General features: G+C 37.9%; 1 protein-coding gene across 1 annotated transcript in view; it reads left to right on the plus strand.

Annotated features, from left to right (window-relative positions):
• Window positions 1-3,599: 3,599 nt before the first annotated feature.
• Window positions 3,600-20,357, plus strand: part of tprg1 (tumor protein p63 regulated 1) — a 32,790-nt gene continuing 16,032 nt past the window's right edge. The window contains exons 1-5 of the mRNA XM_008407666.2: window positions 3,600-3,707; window positions 6,772-6,932; window positions 7,121-7,357; window positions 9,483-9,574; window positions 13,321-13,497. Of these exons, the coding sequence (XP_008405888.1) occupies window positions 7,142-7,357; window positions 9,483-9,574; window positions 13,321-13,497 (485 nt within the window). The 5' untranslated portion in view covers window positions 3,600-3,707; window positions 6,772-6,932; window positions 7,121-7,141. The remainder of the gene's footprint in view (window positions 3,708-6,771; window positions 6,933-7,120; window positions 7,358-9,482; window positions 9,575-13,320; window positions 13,498-20,357) is intronic.

The following is a 20,357-nucleotide window of genomic DNA, read 5'->3' on the forward strand; positions in this document are numbered from 1 at the left end:
TGTGTAGTTGCGCCACTGGTTCCTATGGTAACAATGACATCATCAGTGATGACATCACTCTTTGATGCATCAAATGAATCTCTCTCTTGAGTGTAGCACACAGACTGTTTTTTCAGACCTGTTCCTTATAAGTTAACTTGTAGGTTCCTGTAACTTTTAAGATATGAATCTTCTACAGGAGCATTAAAATTATTTGAAGGCACAGAATCAGCCTAGTAGGTTCACATTCTCAGGTGAGAGACTCACCTGGTATAACCACCCTGTACACATTTTCCTAAACATGTCAATAATACTTTCCAAAAACTTCCAGAACCATTTTATTTCAAAGCTGATAACTGACGGTGTATTAAGCAATCTGTACATATAAACAGATCGCAATTCAATTCAGCTCCTGCACAGTAGGTTTATACCTCAGCTAACTAGAACCGCCATCGCTCTTTTTCCTCCCAGGGCCCGATGGTTAAGTTGCTCTGACAATGGTAAATAAAACGCAAAAGGAAAAGGGTCTAGTAACGGAGTGTTCCATGTCTGTAGTTCTAAAGAGCAGCTCTGAGGGGCAGACAAAAGTCTACGTCTATTTTGAGTGGCACYGTTTTGTGTCAGACTTTTGTTTTGAGTTGAATTTGGCTCGTTTTGTGTTAACTATGTCGCCACAGTTACTCGAAATGCCAACAAAAGCAATTGCTCCCCACATGGGATCRAGCCACACATTTTGATGTATATATTGTGAAGGGGACATGCAGCGGTACGAGCCGCATTAACGGTACTAGGAAGAGGCAGTTACTTTGAGGTGTAGAACAATAGGTGCCTGCCTATGCACTGCCATGGCAGGGCCCAATTCCGAAATATTATAAATTCAAGATTCCCTCTAGAAAACTTGCAAAGCCTGGTATTTGGTAGTTGGCCTGTCATGTTTTGGGGTTGAAAATGTTTAAAGTTTACAGAGAAAGTGCGTTCTAGCTATAGATTGCACAGTTGGACTTACCCAGGAGAACATGTGCAATACTTCCATGCTGATATGGCTCATCACCAAAGAGCAGCAACTGAAGATTTTACCAGGTCCTTCACCATAGTTTTATGACTGACCCAGTTCACTACAACACAATTGCCAAACCTGATGCACAATAAAACTGACGTCTATAAGCTTCGCACATGTGGTTCTTACTCACGGTCAAATAAAAAAATAATAAAGTCGGTGGGTAATTGTTTATGTCTCGAAATTTTTCAACCTTCATACTAAGGATTTAAATTCACACTCAAAAATTCAGAGAAATAATCATTTTATGTAAGCAAACTATGAATAGTCACAGGAAATGTGTATTCTTCCCACAATGCATTGTGAGACCTGTCACTGCGTTTGTGTAACTACTCACTGCCTCTCTCTGGGCCCCGTTGCTATGGTAATTAATTATCTGCACCTGGGCTGGCTCTCTCTGTCAGACAGTATGCTGGAGACAGAGTTTCTATACTTGAGAGACACCCAGCGACGGTATCAAGGACCCTGACAAAAAACCATAAACCCTAGCAAAATTTTGAAAACATTTTACGGGAGCAGGCATGTGTATCTATGTCATGACAGACTTTTAGACCAGCAGGGCGATATTTGTGCCTGTGAGGGGGAGTTAAAAGAGTTTTGGAGTCAGAAATCCACTGTGCTGTTAGTATGTTTCAGAGAGAAAGCTTACTGATTCTGTGAGACACTCAGCCTCGATTTTTCTCGTTTTTATCAATTTATGTCATCATTTTAACTCAGAATCTCACTAAAAGCAGTAGCTCCCTTCTCGGAATCAAGCTGAACGTTTTGATACCACTTTTATGGGGGTAGACGCAGCGATTCGGGCTGCATTAACGGTGACGGTAGAAAAATAAATTAACTACTAGAAAATTCCTGCAGAAATTTTACGGGGCCTGCCACAGTGTGCCCGTCGGATTTTTAATATAGCGTTCTGATGCAAAAATGAGCAATAATGCTAAAGAAAGCTCCAATGTAGTCAATAACCTGCGGGGAGTCAGAAGCATGTTCACTAAGCTGTACTTGTACCATTTAGTATGTTGCATAAGCTAAAATGAGCCAAAATGCTAATAATAGCATGAATGCTATCAGTAGCATGTGGAGCATCACTGGCATGTTGTCTGTCATTACTTACTCCAATCAGTATATGAAACAATGGTAATAAGTAAGAAAAACATTCTGATGCTCAACATTAGCATAAATGCTAAGCTGACCTAAATTGTAGTCAAAAACTTGTGGAGAGTCAGAAACATGTTGATGAAGCTGTACTTGCACCATTAATATTGTTAAAATTAATGCATAAGGTGAAATTAGCCAAAATGCTAATGTTAGCTTGATTGCTATCAGTATCATGTTTGGCATCACTAGCATGTTGTCTGTCATTACTTACTCCATTCACTATACGAAATGTTGCTAATAAGTAAGAAAAGTGTTCCAATGCTTAATATTAGCATCAAAGCTAAGCTGAGCTACATTGTAGTCCAAAAATACTAACACTCTCTTTGTTTTTAGAAACAAAAACTATGCAATATTTAGTTTGATCATCAACCGGGTTTTTGTTCTATGTTGAATGTTAATGTATTATTAAACAAACTTTGTGTTGGTGTTGCTATTTTGTTAAGCCCAAGTTTAGATCCACGGTTCAGACATTTTATACACTAGAACTCTATTTATTTATTGTGTTATGAATTTGTGCTTTTGTTGTGCAATGTTTGAAGATGTAAAATAGCCTTTTGGCTAATTTCTGCATACTTGCATTAATAAGTTTATCAACATGCACTGTCCCGCTAAATAATAATAAAAGCGACAACTCTTAAATTATGAGTTGGTATGAGCCTACTGGTGAATCTTTGCCCCACGAGACATTAATTGTCCAATTTATGTGCCTGCAATTACTAGGTAATTACTCCATCGCCTACCTTATTTATTATATTATATCATTCTATCTCCTAACAAGAAATTCCTGTGTAATTTTCTATGAGTAGGTGAGGTAATTTAACTCATTATACAGTTAAAAACACTTAATCTTTATTTTTTTTCCCCTTCTTTTTCCACATACTGCTACAGAATTAAAGCAACATTTATTTGTGATCATGCTGTAGTTTAACAAATTCCTGCTGTTTTCCTTTCATCTTTTGATCATATATAATGTGTGGAGCTCATATTTCAGGTGAGTACTGATTATCTGTTATATATTACATGTATTATTGAAAAGTCCACTGTATTTTATCACTAACTGAAATATATCATGTAGATTAATTACAGAGGTGGATGTTTGAAAGCAACTTATTTCTGATAACTATGATTTTCCGTTTACAGCTAATGAAAGCATATTTACACTTAAAGAATCACATCAGTCTTGTAGCCTTTATGAAAAATAAGTTTAAAAATACCTGCTCAAAGGTTGTCAATTTTCAAAAGGTACTTTTAATCTGACAAATGAGCCTCACTGGGAAGCATATTCTAACTTATTAAATATGACTGTAATAATATCACGTTTTTCGTGATGACCTGGCGGAATAAAAAACTTCACTGTAAAAAACTGTTGAGTAGAGGTTGAACAAACTGCTTGTCTCTGTTTAGAATGTCGTGAAGGGAGGCAGCAGACTGTAGAACCGTCCATCAGCTCCAACTCTGACGCTGTTGTCTGTCATCATGCCAGAATGTCAGGCCTCTTGAAAAACAAGTTTGCACAGTGAGTGTGGATAACAGATAACAAAGCTGTGTGTATTTATGGTCAATGATTCAAATCATCGTCCTACCTCCTAACAAGAAATTCTTCTGTTTATGTCACTGTGGCGTAATTGCACTGTCTCAGAGTCCCAACCTACGGTGGCCCTGAAGTGCGAAACGCTTCGACAAATCACTAAACACACAATTACAAATTCAAAACCACAACAATATAACTCAGCACATCTTCAAAATAAGAAAACAACAATATTAGCTTAGCACAGCTACAAATAAACAAATAATTGTGCTAGTTTGTTAGATGTTGTGTTTTTAAATTTGTAGTAATAAACTTGTCTACTGTCTGCTGACATTTTTGTTTTTTAATTTATTTTATTTTCATGGCAGTTTCCCCTCCAAAGTTTGTTTTTCTACTTTGTTCATTTTGAAAAAACGCTTTTTATTTACAAACCGATCACATTAACTTTTATCGTCCACCGTTATGCAAAATTTGCAAGCTCTTATTTTACTTTAAACTTTTTATAAGCTATTACAAATAAAGGTGATTAAGAGATTTTTGTTTTGTAAGCACTTTGTCAGGAACCCATAGCTGAAGGAAATCACCCTTAAAATCCCTAGAAATAACTACTTGACAGTCGACCAAAAATATCAATCACTTTAGAAAAAAAAAAAAAAAGAATAAAGATCAGAAATAAATGCTACAGGCCATCCACAGCATTTATGAGAATGACAATTTGAGGCTGCGGCCCGTGGGAGTAGCTAAGCAACCGTGAAGGAAGAATGCCTTAAGAAACAGAAAAAATGCTTAGATTGCTTTGACAGAAGCAGAATATGACTGGGATGGCTTTAAACTCTGAACAAGACTCTGATAGAGCTGTCATTGGAAACAAGTGGCTGTGTAAGGAAACACACACAAACTCATGTCTAACTGCTGCCGTTCAAGGATTTGGGGGAGGGAGAACTCTCACTGGCTTTCACTTCTGGTTCGCGTCACACTGATTGTTTTACTGTCCTGCTCGATCCTCACAGCTTTATTACTGCGGTTTTAGGCAAACAGTGGAAAACTGAGCTAGAAAAATCAGAGCAAGCTAAATCTGCCATCAGGTTTAGAAACAGTGTACTTGTGTAAAGCTTAAGCAATGCACTTTTTTATGTTTCTGCACTGCTTAATGTTATAATACATGGAGGTTAATGTCAAACTGTATCTGTTGTGCATATTTATAATAAAAACACAAAGATGACCAGTTAAATAGTACAATGCAAACTTTTATTGTATCATGTAGTATTTCTGCTGTTGTTTCTGCACTTCATTGATTCACAGTAACATCAAAAAGACAACATACAGTATGTTGTCTTTTTAATGTTCAATACACATGCACATTATGTATGTTAAAAAAGGTAATCCCACTCACACATCCCTTGGAGTACGCTATTTCTATTTCTGACAACTGCACAGGATTTTTGTTACAATCAGGTACAGTATATTATTGTTGTTATTGTTAATTATGTTTATTAAAAATATATATATATATATCTTTTGTATGAACCTACCGAATTTTCTCAGTGTGGGACAATGAAGAACATTTCTATTCTAGTCTGTTCAGTCCACTGTCAATTGTATCGACTCTTTCTTTTCTACTAAAAAAGACATATCTTATCTTGCGCCAAATTCATTCAGATTCAACTTCATTGTTATCTACAGTATTGTGAAACAAACACTCCAACAGTCACAATAACAGGAAGTGTTTTGTAAGCTGTCAAATCCTGAAATGTGATCCCTGCACAGATGTATGAGAGAACAAGCCGTTGCTTAGTTTTTGGTGAAAACAGCGTTACATTACTGATAAAGGGATGATTAATTGACAAGGTTTTCTTTTGTGTGGACCAGTCGGCATGATGTGGGCTTTATGAGGGGAGGTGTGGAAGAGGTCCTCAATGGAAAGAGGTTTGGAACCACTGCTTTAACATACAATAATGTACTTCTCATCATGTAGCAGCTACTGAAACATGAAATCGAGTCCCATTCGGATCAGAATTTGCATGGTGACATGCAAAGTGGGCCCGGCAGACGTTTCCTTGGTGACTCACAATATACCAGTTCTTTTGCTATATAACTTGGGCTCATGTTTATTTTTCATCATGCTAATTAGTTTGAAATGCTCTGAATATAAGACACATTAACCCACATTATATTGGCATTTGATGCAGTTAACAGAGGCTTGGTGGCTAAACAAACCAGGATATTGACTCAGTTGCCAACAGTTTTTAAACATGAGATTTTCTTGCAGATTTTCAACTGTATCTTTTTTAACCAAAGTTAAATATGAAGAATATGAGAAATATGAAGACTATATGTATTTGATGTATTTAACCATACTAGTTTATGAATTTCTTCATTTTTATAAGTTCAACCAAAGAAAAATATAGGAACATGAGATTTTGACTGCGTAATTAAATAGTGTCACATTCGAAGTCAGTAAATGTCCTACGAGACAACATGATGTCTCGTAGGACGTATTAGATAAAACTTTTGTTTTATCTAATATGTTTATTTGCATAATTAGAGGAAAAAACCGAAAGGCATTCATTTTAACTCAGACATGTTATATGTAGTACTACAGGCAGTGTGTTATTCTTTGCAACTATCTTTGGAAAGTTTAACATTATTATTAGTTACGGAGCTAAAACGCTCCATGGTCTTTAAGCTAAAGGAAACAATCAACCTAAAAAAAATAATTTAAAAGTGGGCCTGTCTTATATTTGCAAAAAACCTTTTTGTGTGTTTTTAACTAGAATGTTTACAAAGAAAAACTATTTTGTGAGTTTCAATAAAATCTTCCATCTCTATTTTATTATTGAGAATATAAAATAAAAAAGCACAAAGAGTGTATTTTATTTATTTTATTTTAAAAAGGCATCTTTTGTGGCTCCCAAAGGATTCCAACTTGCCGATTTTGGTCTTCGTTGGGAAAAATGTGGACGCCACTGATTTAAGCTAATAAAAACACAACCACACACACACACACACTGAGAAAATCAAATCTTAGACTTTCTCTTTTTTTTGCTTTCAGATTCGATTTTGGAGAATATTCTAGTTCATGGGTGCTGCATCCTACCTCTTCTCTTAGCACTTGCTGCACATATACGGAACAAGGAAGTTGGACACCTGCTGCTTTCGTCTGTTTATTCAGCTTCCAACGTTTAGCACATTTCCTCCGAGAGGACAGGTGAGGTGAGTAACAACGTATCGCTTTTTAATAAAATCTAAGTTTGTTGTCAAAGGAGCTCCACTGTGTCAGTGGTGGTAAAACCAGAGAACAACGTATTTAAACCCTCTCTGTTGAGCCGACGCACACTTTCCTTCTATCACTAACTAACTAACTAACTAACTGCTCTCTTTGGTTACGTTTCTTCTCCAAGAGTTTGTTTTCGAGGTTCATAATGGCAAGCGAAGAGGAAGGAGTTCCCACAGAGAAGCAGCAGAGCCCGCTCAGCTCCTCCTCCAGCGGACCAGAGGACTCTCAAGAGGCCGCTGGTCGGGCTCATGTCGCCGGGGAGCAGAAGACGGATCTCGAGGCGGCTCGCTCCCAGCTCGGTAACCTCCCCGCGGATTCTTACCTGCAGCACTTCAAAATGAGGAAGTTCTTTGTGTTGAGGGTAAATGGCTCCATTTCCACCTTAAAATGCATTACTTTTTTGATCTTTYWKKWKTTTTTTTTTTTTTTTTTTTKTYKYKTGCGAGAATTAATAATTTATGTATCTTTGATTTACTACTCTTGTTATTGTGGGAAATGATTTTGTGACGTCAGACATTTAAAGAAATTTGTTCTATTTAGTTTTGTTTTATGGACGTATTTGAGGATGGAAATTGTTTAAAACCACCGTACCGTTGTCTCATACAAGTTTATTAATGACTAAAATGTCTGAAATGCAGCATAAAGATTGAACTGATCAGACAGGTGAACTAAACTAAATCAATCAATCAGAACAAAGGGGCGGCAAATTATTTCATGACAATATGGAGGTTCACCTTTCCCTGGTGTTGAGGTGGAAGATGTCCCCTGGAGCTACTGGTCAGCGATGGTGGTCTGCAAATCTAGTGATGTAGTTTGATTCAAAGTTTACCCTGCAGCCATGCTTGGGGTAAAGCATGGCTGTATACAACAGGGCACTTAACACAAATCCCTGTGGGATACCACTTTGGGATGAGGGTTTTTTTTTTTTGTTTGTTTTTCTGGCATAGATGCGTCTCACTAAACCACAGTGGAACCTTTTTTTTCATATGTGATCAATAGCTGGATGGTACCACTAGCCCAAACCATGAAGGAGGCAACAGGAAGTAGTAAGAAGATAGTGTTTTTAGTTTTTTTTTTTTTTCAGACATGTGCAGCCAGAATCCATAGCTCTTCTGTGAAATCGGCGACTACAGTTTCCCAAAAATGTCACATACTTAGCAGCTCCCAAGCATAACAGGCATGTCTCTCCAACACCTGAATAAAATACCAACATCTCCTCTGATTGGCTGATGGATGCCATGAGTGAATTATAAATATATCTCATTTAACTGTTTACATCTGTCGCCGCCATGATTTTGAATGATTCATCTCCTGAACTAGCTTAGTCATGTGTGATTTTAATTTCATTTCTTATTCCATAGAAACTTTATGGAATTGCAAATTTGTGTTTCTTCACAATTTTGCCAGCAGAATATTAACAAAGATTTGCGCACATTTGTAACAAAAATGCAGCAACTGTTACTGCTACATAAAACACCTGTAATAAATAAACAAACAATCCTTAGCCTGGTGGCCCGCCAGGCTTATGATACACCCTGCCGAATTGTCTGTGAAGAACACTTGCCGTATCAGATTAATCAAACATGCCCGATTAGATCGAAGTACGTTGGGAAGAGTTAATGCTCTGTGTTGAGTAAAGATGACCGCCTCTCTCTCCTCTCATTTTCATGATTAGTGTACAGCCAAGGACCATCAGTCAGAGATGGTAATCTTCAAGGCTGCGTAGACGGATTCATGACCCTGTGTTGAGGAATGCTCTTTCACTGAGATTGATACGACGCTCTAAATTCTCCTGGATCTGTCCTTGTCATTAAAGAATCCCGTCTCTAATGCACACACACACACACTCTTCTGAGTCCGTTTCATCCACGTTCTTCTTCTTTTTTTTTTTGCCAGCGTACTGAAACTACCATCTCAAAAGCAGCTGTTTGATGTAGGCCTGTTGTGTTGGGTTAGCACTGGGAATGCATCCCAGGCTGCCAGGCCAACTCTGCAGTCAGCCCCAGCCAGAGATTACAGTAAGACTGTCAGGAGTCCTCAGTGTGAACTCCTAATCGTTTTAAGTTCTCAGCTTGGAGTTGAAATAATGAAACAAAGTGAAAGGATAGAATAAGAAAAAACCCGTGGCTGACAGTTTGGAGGGTAGAGTGCAGAATTGCGAACCGGAGCCATCCAGAGCGTCTTCAGATGTCTGTGTTACTAAGATTTTGGTCATGTTCAGCTTCCCCCCGCCCCCTTTTTTTTAAAAATTTTTTTTATATACAGTCGTTCTCGAACACCTACACTTTACATCTTTGTTTACCGTGGTTCCCCCCCACAAACCATCTCCTTTGTTGTTCTGGTTGTTATCTTTGACGCAGAGCCTCGCTGACATTTCCCTCAGTCCCCCCACCGCACATCAGCCTCAAAGATAACCCTTAAAGCCTCGCTCTGCCACGGCGGAACATTAGAAAGTGACACCCGGGCTTGTTTCCTTGTCTCCTCAGCCCGGCAGTCTCAATCAGGCCGTCAAAGACATCGAAGCTCTGGTGAACAAGGAGGAAGACGGCAGCATTCACGGCACCTGGCTGATGGCAGAGTGAGTTCACGAGACTGTGCGTGTGTGTCCTGTCAGCATGTGGGGAATGTGATGTAACTTGTGATGTGATTGTAGATGAATAGGGACCTGATCATCCTGAGTCTCTAAAAACTGAAGAATACATTTACTTTAATATGCTTTTTACTGCGACACAAAGTGTCCATGAATAAATGCTACAATCAATCCTTCAAAGGATCTGATTTATGAATGGGTGGAATTATGTATATTTTATGCTCGCCTGACCTTTTACTGTTTTTAAATGATTGCAATTATTATGTTATGCTGTGAATAATTCAACGTGGTGTATTTCTGGATCAGGAGTGAATATTTAGCCGTTTTGGTTCTACTTTTGTTTTTAAGTCAATAACCAAGGATGTGTACCATTAAGAAAGTCATGAACTAGGGCTGGGAGATAAATCGATCTGATCAATTAATCACATTTTTTGTTTATGAAGATTCTTTTTTTTTTTTTTTTTCCACCTATGCACAACTTTGGTTTCAGTGATTTTTAGTACGTCCCGGGCCGCCATCTTGTTTTTAAGACAAGATGTTTAACATTGGATGCAGGTCAGCGGGCAGAAAGTACGATCGAAATGAACGCTAAGTTTTTAAAAATATTTTCTGTCATTTGTAATTTCTTTTTAAGAAGAGAAAGGGAGTGAAAAAAATCGATTTAAAATTGAAGATTTTCTTTTTAAGCCAGATCACCCAGCCAGAACATCACAGATGGTACAGATGGTATAAGTAGCTGGCATGCCTGGTACTGATATGTTAAAAAAAATAAAAAATCAAATAGATTCAAGCAAAATCTTCCACTGTAAAATTTAGAAAATCCTAAAAGATATATTTGTGCTACATTTACTGCTCATGGCCTCTTATAATATAAAAACCAATATAAATGTATTTTATCTCCAAGTTTTGGCAGTGAGATTTATGTGAGATGTATTTCTAAACATAATTTACAACATTTTGTCCAAGTTCAGGTTGAAAGCCAGGTAGGTATATTGAAAATTTAAAAAAGGAATTAAGAAGTGCACAATATGGTTAATGTCAAAAAAATGAACACAAATAAATAAACAGAGAAACTTGGAAGTCTGAATCCAATAAGGGTGGAAATCAGAAAAAGAAATTCTGCAATAGGGTGGTACAACCTGGATCTATTTAATCTCTGGTAACCGTTAAAAGACATTTAACATCGATAAATGCACTTAGTTCAGCGCAGATTCACAACATGTAGTCTTAAGTGTATAAAATAATAAAAAAATTAACACTTACAGCTACAATAGAATAGTTTATGTCTGTGTGTTAGAATGGCCCAGTCAAAGTCCAGACATGAATCTAATTGAGAATCTGTCGAGGCTTAAGATTACTGATCACAGACACTCTGACATGTTTTCCAAAGCATGATGGGAAAAGTTTAATCTCTACTTGTGCAGAGATGGTAGACAAATCCACATCGCCCTTTTGTTTGGTTCTTATAAAATCTTACAGAAACCACGTCTCTACTCTTTCACTTCGCCGTTATGCTCTGTTTTCTGTGGCCTACCTCATAAAATCTGATTTAAAATTCAGTTCTGTAAAAAAAAAGGAAAAAACGGCTCAAGCGGTATGTATCCTTTTGTAAAATTTCTGTCTTGTCCAAGGAGTAAAAATGCTCTTCCCTGATGTTTCTCCAAAAAATGGAGAAAAAACAAAAACAAAACAAAGAAACTGCAGGTTGCTGCGTAGAAGTTTTTCTCCTCACTTCTCGGCCTCTTCTTCTCGACTCTTCCTGCACCGTTCTGTCCGCCCACACTCTGTTTCTGAATTTCCGCAACACCACAATCCACAATGCTCACACCTAGTCGAGGTTAAGTCATTTGATTATTACAGTGAAACCTCTTCACCCACACCTATCCCATGATGCCTCGGCTGTGCAGTGAACTGTCTTCGTTGGCCCCTGGCTGCCAGCTACAATCATGAGTGGTTCACTGGGAGAGGGCCACGCACGCTCGGCTCAGCGGGCCGTAAGAAAGAGAGCCACTCTGAGAGGAGCCATGCCACCATGAATTACCACGACTCTAAGGAAATGTGTGTGTGTGTGTGTGTGTGTGTGCGTGTGTGTGTGTGTGTGTGTGTGTGTGGATGTTTAAGAGATGAAGATGGGGGGGTAACACAACTTTTTAGTCATTTTAATTACGCCAGGAGATTTTCTGGGCACTGATAATGTGCTTCTGCTAAACTGACTGTACCTTCTTTTTTCTTTGTCAGTAAAATTTTCAGGGATTTTGAAAAGCCAGCATGCATATTGTATGATGTTTGCCAAGGGCACTTTTAGAAATTGTGAAAGTTTTACAGTACATAATTGAAGAGATTTGCAAAACATGTTTTTGTGTCTGAGAACTCAAAATAACCTCTCCGTGATTTAAAATTTTTTTCTCTCTCTTACATCTGAACTGATAAACTAAAATTGCATTTTAACAAGTGATCAGTGACCAGTTTTGAATGTTTTTATGCTTTTTACAATCACAATGTTGTAGAGCTACCTTTCTTTCATGCATAATCTAAAAACATTGTCACATGGTTTAAACCAATGTGAAAATCTTGATCATACAGTGAGATTTAGGTTTTATTTACCAGGATTTTACATTATTCATAAATCTACTCTCCATCAGGTTGAATAAGTAAAGTACACTTCTGATTCCACACGCAAAAATACTGTTAAAGATAAATAAACCAAAGCATTAAAACTTATATGTATATCAAAAACAATTTTGTCATGAGTCAAGCTTCATAATGACTTCCCAGTCACTTCAAACATTTGGCATATTGAAGTGAGTGACTCTTCATCAGTGCAGACAGAGAGTTTGCATAGTTTAGCACAGTGGTTCTTAACCAATTGAACCCCTGGGGTTCAATCGAACCCCAGGGGTTCGATGAGTCGGTCTCAGGGGCTCTGTGGAGCCTCTGCTGCGGAGGTAAAGACACACTTGTGCAAAGTCGTGATAACTCGCCCCGCTTTACCATCACTTGCTGCAGAGGATCACGTTAACATTGCTTAGCCAATCAGTGCTGCGAAGGAGCAGGTCAACACAGTGAAGTGTTTCTTTAGTTCTGTCCAGACAGGACTCTGATGGAGATGACTCCTTTTAGCATCGTTAGCAGCTAATAATCATCTGGTCGCACTGGTTTTTATCTTGTCTCCAAAAGAACAAAATGCTGCAACACAAATGATTTAAAATGCTTATAAGGCAACAGGCGACAGCCACAATGTTGAGAACTATTGTGACATGTAGTCCCGTCACGATAACAGATTTTGCTGGACGATAAATTGTCCCAGTAATTATTGCGATAAACAATAATGTTGTTCTTTTGAGACCAATTTTAAGGATTATATTGATAATGGTTTTATTGATAGTTTTTCCTCTCAAAGGCAGAAGAAGTTTAATTTTGTAAAGAAAACTGGAAAATATTATATCAAAAATAAAACACAAGCAAAAGCAAATAAAACGAAAATAAAAACCACAAAAAACCATAAGTAAAATCAATCAATCATTCTGCAAACAAAGTTTATTGAGATTTTTTTTTACTTTACAATGTCATTGATTAATATTTTATTGTGACAGGTTGACACATTGAGCTCGTTGCTTTATCCCCAGTAGCCTCCAAGCTGCTACGACTTTATCTCTACAGGAAGCCTAAAGTTCGCCCTACACGTCTTGCCCTTTCCCTCGTACTGATGATGTCTCACTGTGTGGCTGCTTCAGGGTTGATCACTGGAACAACGAGAAGGAGCGCCTCGTTCTCATCACTGACAACACGCTTCTGATCTTCAAGTACGACTTCGTCCTGCTCTGCTGCGAGCAGATCCAGAAGATCCAGCTCAACTACATAGACCGCATCGCTCACGGTTCCTTCACCTTCCCAAAGCGCTCACTGCTCAAGTAAGTCCCCGCACTTCTCCAGCTGCATAATTCATGCATACAGTGCTGTGAAAAGGTATTTTTTCCCCCTACATGCTTTTTTTGTTGCACTAACATCTTATAAGATGTTTCAAATCTTATAATTTTTAGTATCGAAGACAACCGGTGTAAATGGACAAATCTGTTTTCAAATGATGTTTTTGTTTACTAAGGGGGAAAAAACTACCCAAAGCAACTTGGCCCTGTGTGCAAAAGACATTTCCTTGCCTGGTTGTGCTGCTCTTGGTAGTGGCAGCTTTAGTATAGAGCAGTGGTCCCCAACCCTGGTCCCCAGGGACCGCTGTCCTGCACGTTTTTGATGAGTACGGACTCCAGCACTGCTGATTTATATGATTGCATTACCTCCTTTGCATTCCTGTAAGTGCTATAGAAGTTGGTTAATAACCTATTCATTTAACTCAGGTGTGCAGCAGCAGGGAAACACTTAAAACATGCAGGACAGTGGCCCCTGAGGACCAGGGTTGGGGATCACTGGTATAGAGGTTACAGTAACTGGAAATGAATCTTTTAAATTGCTCTTCTCTGTGAAATTGCTTTAATTCAGCTAGGCCTGTTGCAATACTTGAGTTAATGACATGATTAATGAAAACTAGATCAATAATTTCCATTTGCATGATTTTTTGTTTTTCTCTCTTTCTACCAAAAACTGGATAACAAACGTCTTCAGTTTTGGTCTCAACTATCCCTTTTTTTTAAGGACAGTTTTATTTACAAAGGCTTGATAACACATTTTATTTGTTTCTGTTTTGTTTATTTATTTTGGATATTTAAAGTGTCTTTCAGTTCCAATGTTAAATGTTGATTAGAATTTAAATTAATCAACACGCCTTTTTTTTTTTTTTTGGCTAAATGTGAGATGGATCTTTGTTAGTTTTGGTAAGCAGTGATTTTCAGCTTTAAGCTCTCCTGCAGATGTACTTTTTGTGTGTGATTTTGACTAACCTTGGAATATTGATCTGCTGTTAGAAGTCAAGTCCAGGTTGCTGGTTGACATTGCTACTTAAATTTCCCTCTTTTCAGGGAGTTAGTCGGCAATTTAGAAGCCTTAAAAACCCTCAGCTTAGAGGATTACAAATATTAACCCTAATTATTATGAGCTCTACGCTCTAATTAGTTTCACAAAAGCTAAAATTCCCTGTGAGAAAATGTCCTTGTTCCTCGTGATTAACCAGTATTCTTTGCAGCAAAAGCATGCTTGCTCAATTTTTTTTTGACCTACTTATTCCAGTTTTTCGCTGTTAATATATTTCTTTAATCTTGTATCAGACAGAGTCCATTTAAAATAAATATCTAAGGATGTAATGAAAAGTGTAACACGGTGCAGGGAGCTCGCAGGGACAACGGGGAACGAGAACTCGCTTCGCAGGAGGATGAAAAAAGGGCGAGTTGTGCCTTTTTCTGGGGTGAGGCGCATCGCTGTCATTCGGAGCTGTCACTTAGCTGATTAGTGGCAAAATTAATGTCCTCCTTTCATGTAAACCTTTTAAAGACGGGCCCGGGGGACACCGAACCAACTAAAACTAATTTGATGAATAAAACGTAATGTGGCGCGACAAGCTTAGAGAGCGCAGCCTTTTATTGGAGGGTTTATCTCGGCACGTTGCGCTGAATTATACATAAAACGCCTGCGAAAGCCAACCGGGAGTCCGGCTGTAAAGACACAGTTTTCAAATAGCAAAGGCTTGGGCCTCAAACACTCCCTCTGTCTGTCTGTCTGTTTTCTCTTTCAGCTCCTTTTCCTTCTCAGATTTCTTCCTCTGTCCCACAGGAAGCGTGTCCTTTTTTGTCTTGGTTGCGGATCTGCAATCGTGTTCATGTATATATGAAAAGCAAAGTCTTGCTGCTGCTTGAACCTTCCACAGAACTTTCTGTTTCATGAGAACAGATGTTAGGCGGGGAAATGAAAGGTCAGCTCAGGAAATAATATATTTCATATATATCATGCCTTTAAATCCGTCCTTTTCACATGTAAATCGTTTACTTATGGTGTATATAAAGTAGAATGCTTTGGTCTGAATTTCTCATTACTGTAGCTCCACAAACCCCTAGTTTACCCCTGTTCTGAAACGCCTTTTTGGGCGACTCGTTTTGCTGTACTTCTTTTTTTTTATGTGAATGAGACATTTCATGCGTTCCTCTCCACCCCGTTAGACCTTTTTTTTTTTTTTTTTTTTTTTTAGTTTGAAAGCAAAGACGCGAATATCTACCAGCAGAGAAACTTTTTATTCCAAAGTTTGTTAAAGATGTCAACAGCAAAAAACTTGTCCATCCAACCTTACATATTAAAGCCAGAGTCTGACCCAGAGCAGGAGAATGAAGACGACCAACCATGCATTAACCTCAGTGGGGTTAATACTGTATTGACACCATCACCGACCATAACAAGTGCCTACAATATGGAGCTTTGCTGTGCCCCTTGCTTCCATAGAGAGAAGGAAGTGACCCTCAATCAGATGAAGACTTTCTGAAAATCCCTCTCGATGTGGTGCAGGTTGCTGAAGCTCTGCAAACATGGGGGACTTTCCCCTCCGATGTGGGCACATTCCTAAGAAAAATCTAATTTGACCAGACACTTCAAAGAGGCTCTGATGCCGGCGGGGGGTGTTGTAAGGAATGCTGTGGGTTAACACACGCTACAACCACTTGTTTATCTGCGACTTCGACATAACTGAACTTGGACCAAAAAAAATTGCTGCGAGGAAAAAATTGGCGGATTCACAAAACCGATCAGCCGGAAGTCATAACCTTGTTTAACAGTTCCGCTGCAGATGCGGGAACGTCATAGACAAGAAAATGTTAAAGCGAATAGAGAAAAACGAACAGCCTGAAAAATATAACCCAAAAAGAATGTAAAGATATAAATGCAGCACTTTGAGAAGACACTTGCATGTTTTTGCACTCAAAATACACTAAAAGATATTTAAGGCCTTAAAAAGTACATTTTGCACGATATGTTCCCTTTAGCACCGCAATAAACGGAGTAGGAATAAAATTGTAACGTGTCTTTAAAGTCTTGTTTATTTGGTTCTGACATTATAATGTGAGTCTTTGGTAGAGAAATGTAAATAACGTTACTTGGACTGATCTGCTGAAAGCATCTGGGTCATGCAGGTGCCATCATAGTTAGTCCTGAATGGAGCTTTTGATAGTGAAGGAAGCTACCCAGCTCCTGTCACACTGTTCCTCTTTTCATTTTGATACGGTCAGGCTTTTCGGGGTTTTGTAGAGCTGTTATCAGTAGGCAGTATCAGCATGCAAATGTGCCATGCATTCACACACCTTGAACTCCCCCACATCGTGGCAAGCACAATCTTCACTTTATTTTATTGAGATTTTATGTGATAAACCATCAAAAGTAGTGCATACAACTGAGGCCCAGAATTATTCATAATATTCAAAATATTTAGATTTTGAGTGATTTCTCTTTAATGCTTTTAAAAAGAACTGTTATTTCTTATTTGTCATAAGAAATAAGACAGACGTATTTTTATTTGACAAGAAATTGCACTTTATGATCGCTGAGCAGTTTTTTGCATATTCAATACATGACTTTTCTTTGGTGATGAGCTCTAAGTCTTCTAAGGGTTGGAACACCTCCATCACCCTAATCCTTCACTTCCTCCATGGGTTTTTATTTATTTTTTACTAGATCAAGTTGGTACTCTGACTGAGCCGCTTCAAAATATTTTGAGTCATAATAAACATGTTGATGAAATTAAAAGAAGAATTAATCATTTTTTAGCACTTACTTTGCATTGTAGCTGCATTTGATCACATTTTAAAATATATTATTTATTGATGCTCTCATGGAAACAACATCAACAATGCTGTCAGTTCTTCTGATTTTCACACCTCAATAAGGGCCATGAATATGCATATGTATTATTCCAGATGTTGCAGTCATCTGAGAAGATTTTGGAAATTTTCTGATAATTTTATTAGATTTTTTTTTTTTAATGTATTTTTCAAATCGGATCAGTGTTGAATTACACTGTAGAAATTATGCTTCACTTTTTTGTTGAAAGAAAAGTTTATATTGTTCCACATTAACACAGATTAATGAAAATATTTTAGGAATTTAACAATAAACTTTATTTTATATAAATGTTAGAATTTTTGTGGGTATTAGAAAAAAGATCTTTACTGTTCACTATTATTTTTTTTAATGAAATCTTTAAAGACACTGGAACGACTGCAGGGTTGGTCTTGGAACTTGTTGATAATTGCTTATTGTTCCAATTGGAATTTATAATCCTGATTGATCAAGTTGATTTTCACAACTAACAAGATTTCCAGCAGGTTTACCCTCTGTGTCGCTCCATCCACCTTCACATCATGGCATTGTATTGCATTGACACCATTACTCCGCTATTCTTCCTGTATCTTCTACGTGACTTTTATACCTCAAAATGAACTTCAACAATCCTTTCCACGAGAGCCCAGAGGTATCATGGAGCTCCTCCACCTGCCGGGTTTTCTGGGTCAAATTTGTAATTTGTCATCAACGGATTCTTTCATTGGACCTGTGGATCTCGTCAGATCCATTAAAGTAACCCGGGTCCTCTTGGTCCCATTTGTGATGATACTTTACATTCATGACTTGTTGCTTTAAAACCAGTTGTTTAAATGGTCTCAGTGGGAGTCATGCAGGTGAGAAACCGTTTTCAAGTAATTTCTAGTAGAAGAAGTTTCTGTCAAAAAGCTCTTTTAACCATTTACAGGCAATAAGCAATAAACCAATTAATCGCTTAATAAATGAAAATGAACTCAATAATTTTCATTTGGATGATTTGGATTTTTTCTCTTTTTTTTCTATCAAAAACTGGGTGAGAAAAGTCTTCAGTCTGGTCCTTTGGTCTCAACCAGACAATTTTGTATACAAAATTAACTTCATAATTGATTTAATTATGAAGTTACTTATTAGTTATTTCTGTTTTGTTTATTTTCAATATTTAAAATGTCTTTAATTTAAAGTATATTGATCTTTGAGAGAGTGAGCTTTCATTATTATGCCATTACCATTATCTTAGTGGAAAATGGTTTCTAAGCAACAACATTACTATTTAACGCAATAACTTCCAAGATAATTTCTCATTCAGCAAAAGTTATCGTGACAGGCCTAAACATTCATACTGTTTTAGTTTGGGAGCTTGTTCTATAATCCAACTTTGCTAAAATATCATCCAATATAAATAAAAAGCACACTTCAGATTTCTATTTGTAAAGTATTTTTCCCTGCACTTCATAATCATGTGCTACGCTGTGTCGGTCTATTGCATCAAATCTTTGAGAAACACTCAGGTTTGTGGTTGTGATGTGGGAAAATATAATAAAAACAAAAACTTGAAGGGGGTCTAAATACTTTTTCTCAGCACTGCAGGCGATCTTTTATGAGTGTTGATAGATGACATCTAAACTGCTTCGAGATGGTTTCATACCTTTTACCAGCCTGATGCTGTAAATCCGTTTCGCTCGTCTCATCATTCACTCCCACACCGTTTCCATATTAGACTTTTATAAACGAGAGCCCAGAGGTATCATGGAGGTCCTCCGCCTGCCGGGTTATTCATTCACACACATCGCTCTCTCAGGACAACGCAACGCCAAACGCCAGGGAGGTTTTTGTAGTCGCACTCGTGTCATCATCGTCAAGGCGTGCTGCTGACAGTTGTCGTCTGACCACATGATGTCAGTGTGCACCCTCGGTAGAGCGGGTTAATGCAGCAGTGCCACATCGCTTTATCACATCCCCACATCTGCTTGCTGTCCGGATCTAATGGCATCCTGCATGTGTTGCTGCTGCAGAGTGCGTTCTCTGCGTTCTCTGATACGGACGTTCACAGATCAGGCAGAGTCGAATTGTTCTCTGATCACGTTTTGGTGCAAACGGTTACCTCTGTTCATTGATTGTGATTTCTCCCTTAGATATTTTTGTCTTTTTTTTTTTGCTTTTTTTGTAATGTCAGAGCTCAATTGTTTAAAAAGAAATCACAGTCCTACAATTTATGTATCTGTTTTTAAATATCTGCCTAAAATTTCTGGACTGTTTTTTCTTTAACGGAAGCGCTTGAATAAAACTAAAGCAGTTTTCGGAGCGACTGACCTCCATTATCTCCGGATTTCACCTTTCAGACATTTTTTTGCAACGTACTCTCCAAGTGCACAAATTAACAAAAAGGACCCAGTATTCAGGATCTGTTTAGAGATGTTTTGTGAGGCTTCTTTCCAAACCGTCTAGACAAACTAATTATGTAGAATCATCTGCTTTTTTTTTTTTCTTCATTTTTATTTCTGACTCAAAACAGCTGGGTGTGGAGTAGCGATTGCTACAGCAGAAGCCATAAGAAATGGATAGAATCTGCCGTTTTCAGTAGTTGAACTCTCCCTTTGACCACACCTTGTCACACCACCGCAGCTTATTTATTCAAACAGCAGAGGGCAGTGAGTTGGTGCACACTTTATTATAACGGCATGCAAAGAAGTTTGAGAAAGACCCAGCTGTTTGCAATGGTGTTTTTTCAGTTTGAGATTACTTTTTGTCATGACGCAGAAGACAAACTCTTTAACAGCCACATAAACAGGAAATGAGGTAGTCATTACTTTTATTAAGTTACCTTGAACATTGCAGACCATGCACTGCAGAAACACAAAATCTTACCAAGTATTTTTGTCTGGTTTCTAGTGCAAATATCTTGATACACTCGAAATGAGACAAAACCAACTTACAACAGCCTTTGCACCAAGATGTATGAGCTTGTTTTAAGTCAATAATTGCTTAATATTGATAATAAAAGAAAAAAGTACTGCTTCCACTGGCAGAT

This window comes from Poecilia reticulata, linkage group LG4 (assembly GCF_000633615.1).
Source record: "Poecilia reticulata strain Guanapo linkage group LG4, Guppy_female_1.0+MT, whole genome shotgun sequence".
NCBI lineage: Eukaryota > Metazoa > Chordata > Actinopteri > Cyprinodontiformes > Poeciliidae > Poecilia > Poecilia reticulata.